General features: G+C 42.8%; 1 protein-coding gene and 1 long non-coding RNA gene across 14 annotated transcripts in view; one reads left to right on the forward strand and one right to left on the reverse strand.

Annotated features, from left to right (window-relative positions):
• The window catches only part of PTPRM (protein tyrosine phosphatase receptor type M), a 777,671-nt gene extending 773,962 nt beyond the window's left edge, over nt 1-3,709 (reverse strand). For 3 of the 13 annotated variants that reach the window (XM_059409214.1, XM_059409213.1, XM_059409212.1), the window contains exon 1: nt 3,062-3,709. In XM_059409214.1, coding sequence (XP_059265197.1) covers nt 3,062-3,134 — 73 coding nt within the window. In that variant the 5' untranslated portion in view covers nt 3,135-3,709. The remainder of the gene's footprint in view (nt 1-3,061) is intronic. The other 10 variants (XM_059409222.1, XM_059409218.1, XM_059409215.1 and 7 more) reach the window with 4 other exon arrangements.
• A 1,422-nt stretch (nt 3,710-5,131) lies between these two features.
• Nucleotides 5,132-15,084, forward strand: LOC132023896 (uncharacterized). The gene is made up of 2 exons (XR_009406085.1): nt 5,132-5,292; nt 14,202-15,084. It is a non-coding gene; the product is annotated as an uncharacterized LOC132023896 (long non-coding RNA).
• Nucleotides 15,085-20,638: the final 5,554 nt, after the last annotated feature.

Here is a 20,638-nt window from a genome sequence, read left to right on the forward strand (position 1 = left end):
TAACAAAAGTTAATTTTAATGACCATTAAAAGCCTAGAAGGCAGAAAGTGAGCCTCCAATAAGAATACTGGCTTTAAAAATTCCCAGAATATTAACAAATTAGAAATTGCAAAGACAGAGAACCATTTTTAAAATGAAATGTTTATAATAAATAAAGTCCAAGTAAACCACAAACTGAATTCTTTCTTTCTTCCAGTAAGTTTAGCACTCTATTTCTGATCTCTGAAATCCAAACTCCCTATAGTCCATCTCCAGAAATGATTAATTAATAACAATATAAATCCCAAACCCTACCCAAAGAGGACAGGAGATTGAGAGCACTGCATAAGGGGAAGAGGAAAGTCCCGTGTATATAAATCACAGTCGCACACACACACAAAAAAGCACCGATCACATAAAATCTCATAATTTAGGCCTTTGGGTGGCCTAAGGAGAACCCCTTGTGAAAAATGTTCATTTCAAAGTCGGGGAAATGCCAGCCAAGTCTAACTTCCTACAATCATCCCTCTCCCCCTCCCTTCCGTGTCAGTTTAATTCAGGTACAATGTGAATGTTGGCAAATAATCGGCATTCACATCAGCATTTTATTCAACCAACTGTGCTTGCCTATTAGATCTAAGACTCTATGCTAAGTGTTCTGCGGGGAACCAAGAAGGAAAAAAAAAAAAAAATACTGACTTTGCCTTCAATGGGCTTACAATCCATCTCCTCTATCCCTAAACTGATTATCACATCAGGTGTGTCAGGTGAAAAGTAGCCAATTATTTCCATTTCCAGAAGAATCCTAAAAAGAAATGTGTCAAACTTATAAGAAATAAGAAATAAAAACTTTCCCAGCATACACAAAGAAACTGACTTTTCCAAAGCAGTAGGAGCCCCACACCTATACTATCTAAAATGTAAAGTGGAGAGGAAAAAAACATAATGCCCATCAAGATATCTGACTGTTGCACAAACAAAATTTGCCAACTTCAAATATTTACAATTTCAACATTTCAACACAATCTCTCAGATACCGTGCTTCATTCCGCCTTTGCCCACTAACATACCAGGATAACTCGGAAAGCACACCCCAGTTAATGGAATAATAACAAACAAATAGGATGATATATTTCCTCCAAAAGAAAAGAATATGGCTAAATTTTAGTAAAAGTCTCTTTGGGTTTGACAGTTTACATCAGCCTCCCCAAGGACACAGGTCAGTACTACCTAATGCTGAAATCCTTTTTAATGACAAAGAACTGGTGCTTTAAATAAGCTACATAAATATTTGTTTCCATCCCCTTGCACACAACTTAAAAATCCATCCAAACCCTACTTGATAGGCACTTAAAAATCCATCCAAACCCTACTTGATAGGCTTAACTTTAAACAAATCCCAGGCAGGGGGTTATGAATGTTAATAAAGAGAAAACCATCACCAAGGCCGGAACTTGGCTTCGAACACTAATGAGTTACAAGTCTCTAAAACTGGTGAGTTGACTACATAATCTGCTCCTAAGAAAGACTGAAGGCCAAAATCTGCATCAATTTTATATCGGACAGCAGTGTACCTGTTTTAAATCCTCTGGAGCACATGCCATTACCAGACAGTTAAGGAAATATTAAACTTAGGGGAAAGGTACTTCTTTATTGAAGTTGATGGTTTGCATTTCACAGTACAGAGCAAACTGCCAACCCCAATATCATTTTCATCTTTGCGGCCAACTGTGGTCAAGAGTCCTGCAGCTCAGCAACACGCAGGACACAGGCATCTGTGGCTCTGTGTACAGAGGACTCGAAGAAAGTAAAAATGTACGTTTCCAAACACCAGACAGCCAAATGTCTCCAATGTTTCGAATATGCATTTGACAGTGAAAAGCTCCCTTCGTCTAAATAAATAAATAAATATTTAAAAGGTCCAACTTACTCAATCCTCCCTAATAAGCACAGAAACCTATTTTGCAACCCAAGTTTATGGCCAAATAGTGTGGACTTTTCCATACTAAAACAAGCAGCCCAGGACCACCGTTATACGTGGACCTTAATGAAACTAATATATGTTAGAAATTGTACAAATGTGCACGCCTCCGCCGTGCATCCACGTTGACAATCTAGAGGTAACCCCTGTAACACGATGCGGCACTGGGCCCCACGCCAGACCCCCACCCCTGGGGTTTACAAGTCCTCTCGGCGAGGGGCTCCTCCAGGCTCCGCACGCCCCCGCGCCCGCTAGCAGACACAAGCGCGCGCACCCACACACATACACACGCTCACACTTGCACGCACAGTCCCTCTCCTTCCCACCTGGGACCCGGGACGGCGAGGCTGGGTTAACAAGTTGCCACTGACCGCTGCACTCCGCGGGGGACCGAGGGCGGGTAGGTGGGGCCCGGAGAGTGCAAGGCCGCTTTGGCCCGGGGCCTGGGAGCCTGGACGCCCTCCCAGGCTGCCGGGTCCTCCCGCTGGGACCGACGAGGAACGCCCGCCTAGGCTCTTCCGAGCTGTGGCGCGACCATCTGAAAAAGCCGGGGTCACCGGCCCCGAGGGCCTAGGGGCGGCGGCAGGAAGGGCAGGGCGCCGGGCGAACGCCACCACTGGAGCTGCTGCCGGGTCTAGACGATCGCCGCGGGCGCACCCGGGCACCCGCGACCCGGCCTGGCGGCTGCTCCGGGGCATAAGGATCGCGCAGCGCCCACGCTCGGCGGCCCGGGGCTGCGGCGCCGAACTTCAAGCAAAGTTTTCTGCTGTTCCTCTAGGAGCCGGCCGGGGACTCGGAGTGGCAGCGGTCCTCCCCAAGCACGAGCCCAGGCCGCGGAAGGGCGGGGGCGAGACTACGGTCCCGGCTTCGGATCTAGTGCTCGCGGCTCGCCCGCTCAGGCCGCCCGAGTCGCCGGTGCCCGCCCTCCCCGCCGGCCCCTCGCCCAGCGCCGGCTAACGGACAGCAGCTGCGCCGGGCCCGTCGCGCCCCCGCCCCGGACCGCAGCCCGCCTCGGGCTCTCCAGGCCCGGGAGCTGCCGGCGTCCCGGGCCCTCGCTCCGGCTCTCGCGTCCCCGGCGGCGGCACAAACGGTCCCACCTACCTGAAAACGTCTCCCCTGCCGCAGTTAGCAAAAGTCCGGCCAAAGTCGCCAAGCACGTCCCAAGACTCCTCATGCTGCCGAGTGCGCGCCGGGCCGCTCCCTGGCAGCGCTGGGTGGGCGCGCGAGGGCAGAAGGCGGACGGGAGCTTGGGTTTCCAGGCAGCCAGAAGAGAAAGGTAAACAGCCAAAAACAGAACCGGAGATCCAAAGTGTCAACAGTTGCAGAAGTCCGAACTCCGGCAGCTCCAGGGGCCCGGGGAGAGGGTCCTGGGTCCTCCTTCACTGCCGCCTGCCCCACTCGGCGTCTGGCGCGGCTGTGAGAGGGAGCGGAGGGCGCGCCCGCGGAGCCAAAATCCGCCCTCCGTTCCGGCGCCTGCACCCGCCGCCGCTCTCCTTCCCCTGCTCGGGACCCGAGCCGCCGGCGCCGGCCGTGGCCGTGGCCGTGGCGGTGGGCGCGCGCGTCCTGCCCGCAGCCTCTCCGCCGCCAGCCGCGAGCCCAGCCCCGGGGGCGGCGGTGCGCCGATGGCCGAGCCCGCGCCGGCTCTGCGCGGGGCTCTTGCTCCCCGACTGACTGGCGGTGCCCCGCAGGCCGGCTGAAGGGAGCGCCCACGTCACGGCCGCCCGGCGCCGCCGCGGCCCGCTAGAGGGCGTGAGCGCCCAGCCCCGCCGGCCAGCGCCCCGGCGTTCGCTGGCCGCGGCCGCCTCGGGGAGGGAGCTCGACTGGGGGCAGCCGCCACCGCCGCCGCCCGTGCGGCGTCACCCTCGCGGAGAGGAGCAGCGACACCGTATCCACCCTCTCTCTCCCTCCCTCCCTTTCCCAGCCGCGTCTCCTGCTCCGTGCCTGGCTTCCGGGAGGGTGACGGTGTGAGGGCTGCGCCTCAGCCAGAAGTTTGTCCCGGGTCACGAGCCGCTAGGAGTTTGTGCGAGCGGCGGGCGGGACTCGCGGCCTGCGGGCCCGGGGGCGCGGCCAAGCAGCTCGGTCCCCGGCGCAGGACCGCGCTGTCGCCGAGCAGGGCCGGTTGCGCCCCCGCGTCGCAGGGCCAGCACTCCCCGGCCGCCGCGGAGAAGGCGAGCGGGCAGATCGGGGAGGCTCCGAGGGGCCGCGGACGCAGCGAAGTTGGCAGGCGCCGGGGACGGAGCGGGCGCCCGCGAGCGCCGCGACCCTGCAGCGCGCTAGCCTGCCCGGCTGGCCCCTAGGCACAGACGCGCCCGTCCCCGGGGGGCCCCGCAGTCGCCAGGCTGTCCCGCGTGGGCCGGAGCGAGCCGCGGGCAATGCCCCGAAGGCGGTGATCACGCCGAAACGAGGCTCTGGACTTAAGCGGTGATTTTTGTCCGAGGTGCCAAGTGTTAGGGAACCGGAGAGGAGGAGGCGGAGGAGGCGTGGGTAATGAATCAAACCACGTCTTGAAATATTTAATTTACCATTTTGTGCTTGGGATGACTATTTTATTAATTTAAAAGCTTCTGGTGCTTCAGTAAGGAGATTCGCTTTATCAAATTACAAAAAGAAAAAAAAAAGTGATTCTTCTATCTCCCTGAGAGTAAGCACACTGAGCCAGCCCCTAACAGCTGGAGACGCCACTCCTAGCTAAGTAAACGCCATAGAGGGGCTTGGGAAGAGGTGGAATTGGAAACAGAAGTAACTAACGAAAATAACACAGTGTTCCAGCACGGGCAAAGCCACGGGCCAAAAGGCAAACCCACGATGTAGGTGTACTCCAGAGCTCTCCTGCACTGCTTCCACTGAGGGCTTCTAAAGGCCCGCAAAGTACATTGATCCCACGCTGACCTCCACGTGGCTTCCAAAGAACCCCGGAACCAACTGACAAGAACCTCTAAGGGCAAATTTAGGGGCTAGAGGACTTTTGCATTTGGTGTCCCAACCCCAAACTCCCCTTCAGGAATTCCACTTACTGGATCCTTAGGAGAAGTGCTCTTTAGAAGGCTCCATATTAATCATTTATTTCCTAATGATTTTACATCCTCCTACTACGTCTCACAAATATGTACTTGTTGAGCCTTATCTTTAAGCCCAAAATGAACAGTTGACCTATGGAAGAAGGAAGGGAGCCGCATACCTCAAAGGATCAGCAAGTGAGATGGTCCAATCTGCATCCTGGGCTTTGCATTTATTAAAGGCATGTGCGCACTGTGATGGGACCTAACTTTGCCTTTGTTGAAGGCCAATGGAACTTTTATGCTAGCAGATGCATGGAGCATCCGGATAAGGAGGTAAAAGTCAATCTAGTTGCTTTTCTTCTGAGTAACTTTTTTACATTGGGTGAAGTTAATATTAGTGTAGGATTTCCTTTGCAAACTACATTAAGTCGTTCAGCAAATATCTATTAAGGCCATACCAGGCACTACCCGGCTTGCTGAGGTTGTCTTGGGCTGGGCTCCCCCAGAAACAGATCTGGAGGTGAGGATATATGTGCAAGTGATATCTATAAGGGAAATATCCCAGGAAGCAGTACAAGAGGAATTGGGAAGTGAGACAAAGGGGGGGAAATAAAATAAGCCAATATATGTGTATCAATGAGCAGCCCCCCCCCACGCAACTGGGACTCACCCCCCTGGGGAGCCTCAGGAAGAAAGTGTGCAACAGCCTTAAAGTGGATCACTCACAGCCAAGGAATGTGTAAGGTGGCTTGGTGGCGGGTTGGGAGGCAGCTACACTTGTAGCTTTTCTCTGCACCGAGGAGAGAAAGCCCTGCAGAGATTCCAACTACTGCTACCCTGGTAACCTGGAGATACCCTGTCCCTTCTTCCAGTTACTTAAAGCTTAGCTGGAGGGTCAATGCCTTATCTCTATTTTCTAAACGTTACAATGTTAAGCCTCTCCCCTCTACCCTGCAATCCACATTGCAAGCAGTGGCAGGTTTTACCAAGGGTTCCTTACCTTTCCATTTCTTGATAACTGTTTATTTACTCCCTCTTATGGATAGGTAACTGGCCAAAGCAACTCTGAGCCCAAATAGAAGGCTCCTATTGAAAATGAATGGATTAGACTTTCCCTAAGGAAGGGACGCTGTAGGAATCCTCCCAGTGGGACATTTGCTATCACTTCGTTTTTCAGCAGAAAAGATTTTTTATTTTAGTCAAACCACAGGATACTCATGGCTCTCCAACAGCAGTGACATTTACAGAATGGCTGGTCACAGGGCTTTCAAAGCAGCCCCTAATATTGGTGGGCTTGGGGCAATAGTATACAAATGGAGACACATCATATGTCAATATCTCAAAGTTATTAATCAAGTTAGCATATTATTATGTATGTGTTGTATTTTCCTACTCTGACAAATTTAACAATATTGAAAGATAAGAAAAATGTATGGTTTTTATATGACAAAAGTCAGCAAAATTATCAGACATCTGAATATATCGTTGTGCACATCTAGGTCTTCTATTGATAGTTTGGCTATATGGAGAAGTAATCAAAGCCTAGATGATTCATACATTATTATATATTTATTTTATAAAATTGATTTTGCCCTTTATTTTAGTAAAATCTCTAATATGTTGCTAGAATCAAGATTGTCCCATGATTTGTGTTCTACTGTCAGCAATGATCTGACACTATGCTATTATGTATGGAGAATCCAGTCACGTTTCAGTTTTATTCCTCAGTGGTACAAACAGGTGCTCAGGAGCCTACATATGACTCGTGGTTGCTGTATTCAATGGCACCGATATGGAACATTTCCATTATGACAGAAAGTTTTATTCGATGGCAATGCTAAAAGATTACTGGATTTAGATTACACAAAATCTGAATATATATTTTCATCAAAAATGTCAATTAAAATTTTTTAATCAGAAAAGTAAAATTACCACCCTGTAATTGTTGGAAGTTATTTTCTCCCAAATGGTGCCAATTTATTAAAATAAAAATGTAAACTACAGATTATGGTTTTGAAAACCAACACTGAAATAAATAAAAACTATTCATAAAAAGCTTTAAGTTTTTACTTAACTTTTGAAAATTCAATTATACCTTATTAATTTTTTACTAAAATGGAAACCTATTAGCAATTCTAGCACTCAACATCGACCCTGGGTTGATGCAATCAGTATCATGTTTCACATGTTATATTTGAAGAGTAATATTATTTAATTTTACAACATACTCTTCAATCACCATATTCCACTACATGCAAACACTATACTAATGCGTGACTCTTTTTAGAACCATGAATTAGAACACAAAGAGAAGCAAGAAAATTGATTGTTGGCACTACTAGGAAAAAAGGAAAAACTTCTCATTATTTAAGACTGTTTAATATTCTTGCTATCTGAAAGGAAGAACTTGATTTTTAATTAATTTGACTTTTCTTTTAACTAAATGTCTCTGCCACCAAATCACCCACATGCTTAGGAGTGTCCATCTGCTTTGCCAGGGTACAGGGAAAACCACAGTGCTGTTTCAAGGCCATGAGACAAAATTTGTGAAGTTTCTCTGGGGCCTGAACAGAATTGGTTTTGAGATCAGATATTTAGGATCATGTTTTAAGCTCTCTCATCACTGAGCACCAGAGCCCTAGTGACAGAGGTGACCTTGTGTCCCTTAATAAATTCATTTGTATAGGTTGTGATGCCCAGGGTCCTGGGAGGTACACACCCAGGGTGGGAGCCCACTTTGCTGGGTCTGTAGGCAGAAGTGCCAACTGTCCTTATGCAATGATGATGTCTTTGGTAGCAATTACTCTGTTCATGAAACTTGTCCAAACTGCACTAGAGTCAAAATGTAAATTTAAAAAAAAAAAAAAGAAGAAGAAAACTGATCTGACCATAACCCATCCTTACCTATCTGAAATGTTATGTTGAATTTGAAGGTTAACCTCATGCACAAAGTTCCTAATCCATACAAAGTATCACGCCCACCAAAAAGCATAGGCAGAATCATTTAAATATTTCCAAGGTCACTTAATTGGAGCCATCATGACCCAGCAGAAAGGGAAAAGAAAAGATTGTCCTTGTTTCTGCTACCCACATTCTCATTTCTAGGCCTTTTGCAATGATTAATTCCCATTTTTTTTAGAAGTGTATTTATATTCTGAAAGTGTATTTTGAGATAAGAAGTGTAAATAAGCAAGCTTGTATAGGTTTCCACAATCATGTACTGTATTCTCTTTCATTGATGAAGGGTAGCGTGTCCTAGAGAAAAGGGAAGAATGAAAAGAAGGAAAGAGAGTGGATGCATGGATGAAAGAAGGGAGGGAGGAAGGATGAACAGAGGGAAAGAAGGGGAAGGAGAGCGAGCCAAAGACCGAGAAAGATAGCTCAGACTTCGGAGGCCAACTTGATGGAGTCCCAATGGTGTGATTTAAATTAGTTAATTTCTATTTCCTGGCTAGTGGAAATGGTATCACATGAGAAAGCTCTGTCTGAACTGGCAGACACTGAACAAACCTGATTATTGATGGCGCTGATCTCTGGTTAAGCAAGGCTTTAAGCGAACATCACATCAGGATCTCTGCTCCCCTGCTCTCATTTGTCTTTACTGCCTGGGAGCGTTGAGTCAGGGGGCAGTGGGGAGAAACTGCACACAATGATATTCAGTGCCCTGCCCTACACACACACACTCACCATTGTAGTCTACCCTACCTGGTCATGAGGGGAGCAACTTTTCTTCCAGCACTTCACAGGTTCAGTTACTTTGGAATGTGTATTTCATCACATAGCACTTTCTGGTCTCCCAACATCACAAGGAGGGTGAGCACAATACAATAAGATATTTTGAGACACAGAGAGGGAGAGACCACATTCACGTAACTTCTATAAAAGATATTGTTGTAATTGTTCTACGCTATTCTTGTTAATCTCTTCCTGGGCCCAATTTATAAATTACATTTTTAAGAAAGGTATGTATATATAGAAAAAAACATGGTACACATAGGATTCAGTACCATCTGTGGTTTCAGCCATGCATGGGGGCCTTGAAAGGTATTCCCATTCCTGGAAGATAAAGGGTTGGGGGAGACTACATACCTGAAACCAGAGAATGAGAGGAAAATGAAGAACACATCATTAGTTTTCCACAGAGGTCAGAAGGAACCCGGTTTTTTAAACTTTCACCAATGAAGCCCTGTTCTCACCTGAGCAGAAGAAGAATGAATAGGGGCAGGTGCCCTTTTCTGTAAGTGTTTATATCCTACCTAAGGTCAGAACCTGTCACTGACAAAAGGCAAAGCTCATCCAAGCACAGTTCAAAGCCACTTTTGTATAAAGGCTTAAATAACTAGGATAAATTTTTAGATGCCCCAGGAATTCCTTCTCATGGCCTAATTAAAAGGGGAGAAGTAATAGGTTTTAGTTCTTTGCTTTGCCCACTATACCCTGGGAATATAAATTAATCTCCTGAAATGTTGATACTAGGGCAATGCATTTGCATATTCTTTTTAAAAACCTTAAACCTCACACTATTAGTCTGTGTGACATTGAGCAAGTCATTTAACCTTCCTGTGTCTCAGCTTCCTTATCAGTAAAATGAAGGTAATAATTGTGACCATTTCACAGAGTTATGAGAATTAAATGAGATAATAATGGAAAGCATTTAATACAGTTCCTGCTGCCTTATTAGTGACATGTAAGTTCTTATTATTAACCACTGATTTCAAAATCAAATACTAAAGAGAGTCTAGATGCGCAGGGTTCTATGCTGGGGTTCTGTAGGGAGGCATGGGATAGAAATATCTAACTGGGCCCAGATCCCAGTTAGATGGGAAGACCTTCAACAGATATTCCTGTCCCTTCTCACCAGGCTCTTCTTTGGGGGCATGCCTATGACTATATCAGCTGCCAGATCCCACAGCAGATTATATGCAATAAAACTACATGGTTTATTGTGGTAGGCTCTTCCGGTTTGCTCCTCTGCAAAATGAGAAGAGTAGCTCTGTCTTGTCTACCCCATTGCGTTGTAAGAGAATGGATGTCCGCATGCATGAATGTTTTTTACAAACAAGCCCCTCCATGAATGAACTTAATGAACTTTTATTATGCAGCTCTTCTAGGCCATTTACCATGTGGGGCTGAAAGGTCACAATTTGCAAATAGGTCATTTTTTTTTTTTTTAAATCTGTTTCTGTTTGGAACTTCTTTTACCTTTCCACTATTTTAGATAAAATAGGTAAGTAGGTTGATTTTCTCGAAAAAATTCCCCACTTAGTCACGAGGTCCATAGCAAGATGGATCTTATCCGGTGATCTCAATATACTAGAAGATGTCATTTTTCCAGCGATGTCCAAATTGGAGTCCCCAGAATAGTAGAAGTGACCTGCTGGAGAATCTCTGGAACGGTCTGATGTCTGTCGCCTCCGTGGGGTTTTTTGTACACTGCACAGGGAGTGATACCTCTTAAGATGACTTCCCTGCTCTGTGTCTGCAGGACACTAGGGCTACGTTATACTGAGGGGCCCTTTGGGGAAACAGGTCAGGCGGTGCCCTTTCCTTCCGTTGCTGCATCCTGCAGGAGGGGAAACTGCCCACACAGAAACAGAAACACCCTTCTGACCAGAATAGTTTGTCAGCCCTGCTCCCTGCCACTTTCCACCCTCCACCCCGCTCCTGGATAGGAGAGCCAGCGGCAGGCTCTTTCCTGTCTGGAAGCTGGGCTCTCTCTACATCACCAGCAGCCCGGGCCAGCATTAGTCTCCGTAAGCACCCTCCCACATGCAAAGCAAGGGTTGTTTTCAGGCTGGTTCCCTGGATATGGAAAAGGACAAAGAAAGAACCCGATTTAGGAGAATTTCATCAGAGTCCTCCAGCGATCACTATCCACTCACTCTACTTCTTCTGTTTAAGTCACCGAGAAGTCCTAGAAGAAAACGTTTTCCGCGATCTCTTTTTGGAGCTGGGAAGCATCACAGGTCCGCTAGCTCCCTTGGAGAGGAGAGTGTGAAATGACACTTTGCCGCCTGAACCATGGTCAGTTCAAAGACACAGGCTTCAGCCCACCACGCAGCAGCTACTTTCCACATGGAGGTTCATTAAAGGAGAGAGTGACTGTCTTCCTGTCCCTCTCATCTCCCCAGAGGCTTTGAACTAATGCTTTATATTAGTTCTTGTGCCTTTGTATAAGATAACTGTTTTTCTCAGAACACAGTCTGGAGGTTAGTGAGATTTTCCAAAATTTGAGATGGAAATCATGACTCTATCCTGTTCCCATGGATCCTTATTTCCTTTTTATTTCACTTTCTTTACAACAAATCCTTTGAAGTCAATAGGTATGTTCCTTAAAGCTCTGCTTGACTAATACTATTAAGAAATGTTATGCCAACAGTGACAGTCCTACCTCAGATTAAATTATTGCAACAATGGAGTCCTAGGTCCTGTGATCTGTAATAAGGCTGAGTTTCCCGTAGAATATGAAAAAAAAACATTTCACTGCTAACATCAAAGAAAAGATCGTCTTTACTTTTCTCTTCATCTTAGATATTTTAAAATTTCCAAATGTTGCATTTTGAATTGAAGATTTCTAGACAGTCATTACTGTCAAGTTGAGACAAGCCTTAGAGGAAAACATTCAGACTTATTTCAGTATGATTTGAGGGGCTAACATTTACTGAAGGCTTACTATGAACAAAGCCTTCTCCTAGGGCATTAAAGCTCTGAAAGACAGATATGTTCATCATGCCTATTTTAGAGATGGGGTAACTGAGGACTAAAGTAGAGTGACTTAGATCTTATAAAGATAAGAATAAAATTAGGCAATGGTTGCCAAGCTACTAACTGGAAGAGATGCAATTTATGGGCAAATATTCTAATTTCAGAAGCTCCTTTTCCTGACCACTCTGCCACATTTCCATCTGCATCCTTGTCTTTTTTTCTGACCATAAATTCCTCATCAGATTGTCTAACTTGCCATTTTTTGGCCACACCCTGCACCAATCTTTGTTTATATGATGATCCAGAAGCTTCAATCTAAGTGTTACCTACTCTTAAAGGATGTAAAGTTAAGATTACAGCCATTGGTGGATAATAGAAAACCCAACCAACACTGTCATATAGAATAATGGCTGAAGGTATGAGGCTAAAGGAATGAGTAGCACACTGCCCAAGTTCAAATTTCAACTTCTGCACTCACTGAGTACCTTGGGTAAATTATTCAACTTTCTCTGGCTCAGTTTGCTCATCTCAAAATGGAGTAACAATGGTGCTCACTCTTTTAAGTTCTTAAGAGGATTAACTATGAATTTAAATCAACTGCTTAGAAAATGTTAATAAAATAAGTCACCATAATCTAGTTTCTCACATAAGGGTAGGGAACTCGGGTAGGACAGCTGTACCACTGTGTCACTGAGGACCCCAGTTCCTGCCATCATACTGTTCATTCTCAGCCTTGCAAAACATAAGTGTTGCCCTCTGCATTCCAGGCAGAAAGAAAGAGGAAAAGCAGAAAAAAAGAAAGAAGACTGACCTCTAATTCCACCCAAAAGACCCAGCTCATATCCTACCTACATGTCTGTCCTAGTTACCAACTTCAAGGACATGACTTATACTATTCCTTTGGAATTATTTTATGGTTCTTTCTGCTAGGAACCATACTTTTTACACGGTTGGTTTTATCTTAGCCTTCAGGTTGCCGTTAATGCCTTTCCTATGGAAAGCAATCTCTAACCACCCCCAGTAAATACAGGCCTCTCCTCTTATCCTTTTATGGAGCACTTTGTTTATTTCCTTCAAAATGCTTCATTCAATCAGCAAGGTTAAATGGATGATATTTTTTATATTGCCAACAAGCAGGGCTTTCTCCTTGCTACAGTACTATGACCCCTACTAAGAGGACAGAATGGTATCACTTCAGGAAAGAGGAGGATATACTGTGGAAATTCATGTCAAAAAGAACAGGAGGTGGAGAGCCATCCCTTCCTGCCACAGCGAAACGCTAGAATTAAAAAGGACCTGAAAGTAAAGAGAAGGGGTCAGACATCAAGACAGAGGTCCCCAAGAATGCTGGGGTCAATGGCCCAATTTCAGAGTATAGTCTGAGAAGATGGCATACCTCTCATAAAAATCTCACATTTACCATGGCGCTAATCTAAGTGAGTCAGCCACAATCATTCAGTGGGCACACAGCAATGTACCTCAATTTTGATGAACGAATGAATGAATGAATGGTTTTGAATGACAAATTTTGACAGGATGTGCTTATCTTGTATTTTCATGGGGTTTGAGAGCTCGGGCTCACTTACAGTATAGCTACGATGTGATGTTTCATTTCCTCAAAAGATGATGACTCCTTCAGGGCAGGAATTGTGTTTTTCCTTTTTTTCATCTTCTTTTGGGTACTCCCTAGGTCTTTGTTAATTGATTGAATTTGGTGCTGAAGATAAAAAAAAAAAAATGACAGATTTAGAAAGAAACAAAGGATGATATGTCCCAAAGTTACCTGTATTTTTTCTTCAGCAGAAAAGAGCGATCATAGTAGATACTGTCTGTTCACATCAGGTTTCACTGCTCCTTTAATAGAGAGGAATGGTCATGAAGGTAATAAGATTCCCAGAGGACAACTAAGATAAGAAAATCAGTATTTAACCTTACAAAATAAGGCTTTGTGCTTAAATAATGGCTTATGTCATCTGCATCCTTACCAGGAAATCTAATTTGATGTCTTAAAATCTCAGTTAAATTTCTAGGTTTCATTTTGTTTCTCTAACCATAGATTTACTTGGAATTGTTTTTAACTGTTGGCTTGACAGAAGCCAGGATCTTCTATTCCTGTCAAATACCCTCATTTTTGTCAAATTGTGTAGACATTTTCTGTTTCCAGAATCAACTCTAGTGCTCTTTTGTCTCCTTGTCCTTTGTTCATTCAAATAACTCCATGAGGCCACATGGCACACAGAAGCTGTGGGCCTATTTCCACCCCTTGCTGCCAGGGGGACCTCTATGCATGTCCCGCCCCCCACCCCCCACTATCCTAGGTTTCCATTCAGGTAAAAGAACCAACAATATCTGTCCAAATTGACTTATGAAAGTATCAGGAGGATGAAATGAAATTTATGTGAAACACTTTATATACTGTAAAGTGATCTACAGATGAGTTTTATTGTATCTCCCCCTCCACCTATGTGAAAAAAGAAAGAAAATTATTGTGTCTTATAAATAGCATCATGAGCTTATATCTCATTTCCTTTTTACAGGAAAAGATACTGAGAGCAGAAAGGCCAACAGACTAATCAGTGCTTTGGGTTAAAGATGTTATATCAAACCCACACTTTTATTTTTGCCTCTTCCTGAAAGCCCCAAAAAACGATATTGATAATAAAGAAACAAAAAAAAGAAAAAAAAGGAATGAAGCCACAAAGACAATAAATGAGAGATAATGCAACAGCAACTAAATTTTGAAAATGGAAAAGCAGGAAGAAGACTGGCAACTTATCCAGCAAGACAAGGGAAAACTAATCCTAACTGGCATTTGAGAAACGTGAGAAGCTCCCTGATCTGTACCGCTAAAGACCCAAAAGTTTCAGGAAGTGTGGTCTACGTGGCTACAAACAGAAGGATTGGTTAAGTTTGTTTAAATGTAATTAACAGCCCCCTAATCAAGTCATCCTTTCTTCACATGGCTAGCTGACTGCCTCTGATCTGCTCTGGCTAAAGGCTAGAGGTTAATGCCATGGCCAAGTCATGACAAACAGTATCTGTACTGCTTCGGGACATCAGGTTCAACTTAGGGTGGGAATTACCATGTTGAAGAAGGAGTTTAAGTGACAGTATAAGGAATGAATGTTGAAAGCCCTTTTTCCCACTCAGCTTCTAGATCATTCACAACCAGGATTTTACTCTCCAGATAAAAGATGGCAAGATTCTTCTTTGAGGACTCTGACTAGACCAAGAGAAAAGACATAGATTCTGCCATTGAGGTTCCTGCACTGAAACCATACAAGTAGCTAAATAAATATGACAAGGTTCACCCACATTCTTAGAACTTCCTGTCAGCTTCATAAACCCCCACTTTTTTCTTTTGTCTGTCTAGAGATCTACTGAGGTATAGTTACAACCATAAAATAATGCCCCACTTTTCTTTCTTTCTTTCTTTCTTTCTTTTTTTTTTTGCAGGATTTAAATGGCTTATTTCACTGTCAGTTTTACAAGTCACCGAGGTTGGGTAAAGCCATGTAGTAAATTAAGTCTCAAATACTTTTGTCCAGTGACAACCTGATTAGCAAGGCCCTGTTATGGAGCAGGGGCCAGTGGAGGGCATCCCAGGAACCACAGCACATGTACCAGTGTTAAGAACCCCTTCCCAGAAGCATCAGGTAGGACTTCAATGCCCCACTTTTAGATATGAGCAGACAACCAGAAAGCTGAGGAAAACATCTAATATGAAACATCATATAAGTAATAAACAGAAGAAAAAAAAACCAGTTATTGGTTAGAGATATGAAAAGTTAAAAAAAATTAATAACATCCTTTGTGCAGTGAAATAGAACCTCTTTAAGATAAGAACAGGATGTTATAGAAAAGGACTGTTCAGAAGACAAAAATGAGTATCTAGAAATTAAAAATATAATAGCAGAAATTAAAAATTCAGTTGGAAGTATGGAACATAAAGTTAATTAACTTACTTACTAAAGTAGAATGAATTTAATTCCTATTGAAAAACAACAAAAAGACAGGGAGATGAAATATAGGAAAGAAAAGAATGAGAAAATCAAATTAGGCCCAAAATATTTATCATCCAGAAAATGAAGTTCCAAAGGGAAAGACAAGAGAAAACAGTGGGAAAGAAATAATTGGGAAATAAACCAAGAAAATTTCCTAGAAATGAAGGGCATGGCTCTCCAGATTGAAAGAGCCCTTTGAGTGCCCAGCATAACTGAGGGAAATAGACCCAGCCCAAGGCACATGATTGTGCAATTTCAGAACAGTGAGACAAAGAAAAGATTCCACAAGCTTCCAGAAAGGAAAAAAATGGCTTCAGGAAACGATTGTGAAATGGAATGACATCAACTTCTCAGTAGCACTCAGAAGGCTGGAAAACAATAGAACAAAGCGTTCAAAATTCTGAAGGGCAATTATTTCCCTTCTGGAATTGTATTCTCAGCCATCGTACAATAAAGTGTGAGGGTGAAATTAAAATATGTTCAAATATGCAGTTTCAGAACAATGAACTCCTTCCATGAAAGCTACTGACAGCGAACCAGGATGTAAAAGGGCATAAAATGGGGTGCGTGGATGGCTCAGTCCTTTTAAGCGTCAGACTCTTGATTTTCTACTCAAGTCATGATCTCAGGGTTGTCAGATCTAGCCCCACAACAAGCTGCATGTGGGGCTTCATGCTGGGGGTGGAGCCTGCTTAAGATTCTCTCTGCTCATCTGCCCACCCCATAAATAAATAAATAAATAAATAAATAGGCATAGAACTTGAGATACAAGGTATTCAACACAGGAAAGACAGAATTTTCAGAATTATAGTGTAAGGAGAAGTCAGGGTGACAGCTGTGCCAAAGACCAAGGAAGACTGGACTGAGTCAGCAGGTCCACAAGAGATAATCTCCAGGAGATGAACTTACTACTTTAAAATGTCTAAACATATTGAGAGGAGGTTCTATATTTGTAGGTAGAGTTTGGAATACATTGGTGATAGAAATTAGATAGTTGGAAAATTAAGCCAGCAAGAAGCAAGTCTATTATTAATTATAAAAACTTAGGAACAAGAAGAAATATGATCATAGGATACAACATGTCTCAGCTGTGAATGGCATTTGGTTGTTATAATGTTAACAAGTACTTACCTGACCAAAATGAGGATGTAAGTGTATTCAGAGGATGGGAGCACAGAAGTGTGGTTGTTCTACTGTAAAGGAGCAAGGGGGTAATTGTAGTGAGGGGTGATAAGGAGAGAGAGCTGAATCTTTATGCTCCAAGGTGGGCAACCAATAGCAAAGTCTTAAATTAGCAGTACATAAACATGATATTTGGATATATGAACTTATATATCAAAAGAAATTATCAAGAGTCAAAAGAGATTGCCCCTAAGAACAGGAAGTGTGCGTGTGTGTGTGTGTGTGTGTGTGTGTGAATATATGTGTGTGTGTTGTCATAATGGGTTCATCATGACAGATTCTGTGCCTCTATAACTGTAATAGATATAAATTAAATATAATAAAATAAATTTCTCAAAAGGTCAACTTAATTGCCAATCTACATTTTTGTTACAGGGGACAACATTATAGTTTCTCAACCCTAATTTGTTCTTTGCTCCTTGGATTATACAATTTACCTCATTTCTGAGCATTTGAGACACTGAATTTACAAATAGGTAACAGCTAGACCAAAGACTCAAAACAAAACTCTGACCCACAATCTGCAGCAACAATTCCAGGAAACCAACCCATTGCCTACAGTACCCAGCCCAGAGAGCCAACCCGCTATATATAAGTCAAACTTGTAGAAAATCAGACCATTACCACTTGTAACAATTGACCCCAAATGGCCAGTACTTGATTAATAACTGACAACTACTCTAATTTTTGTCCCTACTTCCAACTAGGACCAACGAATGAAAGCCAAATTCTTACCCTTACTCAATCACTAAGGATGTCTCTTTTCTAGTTAATCCACTTCCAGCTGCCCCATGCCATGATGGTCCAAGCAGGGCAAACCTGAGGCCATCTTTATTTTCCACCCTAAAGCTTTCCTGTTCCTTTACCTGCCTTGAGTCTTAGGCAAACGCAGGTGATGGCACCTGACACTCTTGCTGTAGCAAGATCTTAGTAAATACCCTTTGTTTTCTTTGGTTGGTCTTCATTTGTTTCCACACACTATTTTGAGGCATTGCAAATTTTCAAAGACTGCAAATAATTTTATTTGTCAAGAATTAATACCTACTTGACATTGCCCTTAGCAACATGTTTCCAGTATATCTCTTTAGGCAAGGGAAACAAAGCAAAACTAAACTCATAAGACCACACCAAAATAAAAAAAAGCACAGCAGAAGAAACCATAAACAAAATAAAAAGGCAACCTACTGAATGGGAAAAGATATTTTCAAATGATGTATCTGATAAGGGATTAATATCCAAAATATCCAAAACATCCAACTAAACAACAAAAAACTACAACTAGTCTGATTAAAAATGGGTAGAGGGCCTGAATAGACATTTTTTCCAAAGAAGACATACAGATGGTCAACAGACACATGAAAAGATGCTCAGCATCACTAGTCATCAGGGAAATGCAAATCAAAACCATAATGAGATATCACCTGATACCTGTTAGAATAGCTAGAATTGAAAAAAACAATAACAAGTGTTGGAGAGGATGTGGAGAAAAAGGAATGCTCATGCACTTTTGGTGAGAATAAAGTTTGGCACAGCTGCTATAGAAAACAGCATGGAAGTTCCTCAAAAAATTAAATACAGGAATATCATATAATTCCATTACTGGTATTTTCCCAAAGAAAATGAAAACACTAATTCAAAGAGATATGCACCCCTATGTTTACTGCATCATTATTTACAACAGCAAAGATGTGAAAGCAACACAAGTGTCCACTGACAGATGAGTGGATAAAGAAGATGTGACATATACGCATACATAGATATCTAATGGAATATTACTCGGCCATAAAAAAGAATGAAATTTTTGCCATTTGCAACAACATGATGAGCCTAGAGGATATTACGCTTAGTGAAATAAGTCAGACAGAGGACACATACCACATGATTTCACTTATATATGGAATCTAAAAAACAAACGGAGGCCATCTCATAAATAAAGAGAACGAAATTGTGATTGTCAGAGGGAAGGGGGATGGGAGAATGGGTAAAATAGGTAAAGGAGATTAGGAGGTACAAACTTCCAGTAATCAAATAAATAAGTCCTGGAGATGAAAAGAGCAGCACAGGGAATATAGTAAACTGGTGGGGAATGGGGGTGACCCTTGTGGGCATGGCATGACACGCGGAGTTTTAGGCCACTGTGTTGTCTACTTGAAGCTAGTGTGGCTCTGTGTGTCAACTATACTTCACTATTAATTAATTAATTAATTAAATATTCTAGGAAAAACAGTAAATCTCTGATGTATCCCAAACACCTATAATGATTGTTCAATGAATACCTATTGAATTAATAAACGATGAAAGGTCATGTATCCCTGAAAAAAGAAAAAGAATTAATGTCAGCTAACCAACAATCAAGTTCAAAAAGTCTTCATAATTTTTTGACAAGTTCTTAAATTTATTCACTTACATATTGTACTCCATTTCCACATGTCAAGCACTGCGCTGGGTTTTATGCATTCTCAAAGATACTAAGATGAATTAGGTAAGTTGATATTTTCACTTAATTGGATTTAGTAATTTTAGAGTTACTTAAATTCAGACAAAGTTATCTCAAACTTGGATAAGTCAATTAAATCTGTACCCATGCTTTTCAGCAAATGAACATAATTTTAAAAAGCAATTTGCCGGGGCACCTGGGTGGCTCAGTGGGTTAAGCCTCTGCCTTCAGCTCAGGTCAGGATCCCAGGGTCCAGGGATCAAGCCCAGCATCGAGCCCCGCATTGGGTTCTCTGCCCAGCGGGGAGCCAGCTTCCCTCTCTCTCTGCCTGCCTACTTATGATCTCTCTATCAAATAAATAAATAAAATCTTAAAAAAAAAAAAAAGCAAGCTGCCAAAAACAGATCAAGTTAGTGTTCTACTTTTATACTTTTTTATTTTACTTTTATTTTCCCTCAAATTGCCCGATTTAAATTTTCTTACTTAACTGTCTTGGCATGTGTCTAAAATGTGTTTTTTTAACACCCTTGAAATCTCCTCTTATGTTTGCTAATACAAATATAAATGTTAAATGTCATTTACACACATCTTCCTTTTTGTGCTTTAGAATTGAATTGCAGATGTTCTATTAAGGGGCACATATATGATTATGGAAAATTATTCTATTGAAAATAACAGTAGTTTTTATAATGATGTAAATCTGAGAAAGCAAAAGAAATTGAGGTTGGAAAAAACAGATGTATTCACTAAAAAACTACTGTGTGCACATGGCAAACTAGTTTTTAGCAAGATTCAAATAATGCAATCAGTGGGAACTTGACTAGTCCGTGGAGTTGTGAAAGGCATGTGGGACGTACGAATAATAGCTGGAAATTTGTTGTGGACACGAGGCTATTAAGCTTGTCTCCTGCTGCATTCAATATGGTAGTAAAAACTATTATTAAATAACTGATTTTATAGCAACTGTTAAAATTATTTGGCCAAAGTATAAATTAAAGTTTATGACGGATGCAAATGTATGTCTTAAAATGTAAAATACTAATTTAGGTTCCTTTCCCATTTTAAAATAACCACTCAGACGAGAGAACAGTGATTACCAAAATAAGAGCAAATTAATAAGGCTGCCAGGAAGGCTTCACAAAAGTCTGAAACATTAAATGTGACTTTGCTTTTCAAACCCACAGTCCCACAATTATCAAGGATCTCTTCCCTAGCTGAGTGCACAGAACTCACATTAGCAGTAATGGGGTTGACACACATGAATTCCTGAGGACTGATTAAGGGGACGCAAATGATGGGTCTGATCCCCAGACCCTCCCATGACACAGGCAGATGTGTGGAGGGTCACTGG

This window comes from Mustela nigripes, chromosome 8 (assembly GCF_022355385.1).
Source record: "Mustela nigripes isolate SB6536 chromosome 8, MUSNIG.SB6536, whole genome shotgun sequence".
Lineage (NCBI taxonomy): Eukaryota > Metazoa > Chordata > Mammalia > Carnivora > Mustelidae > Mustela > Mustela nigripes.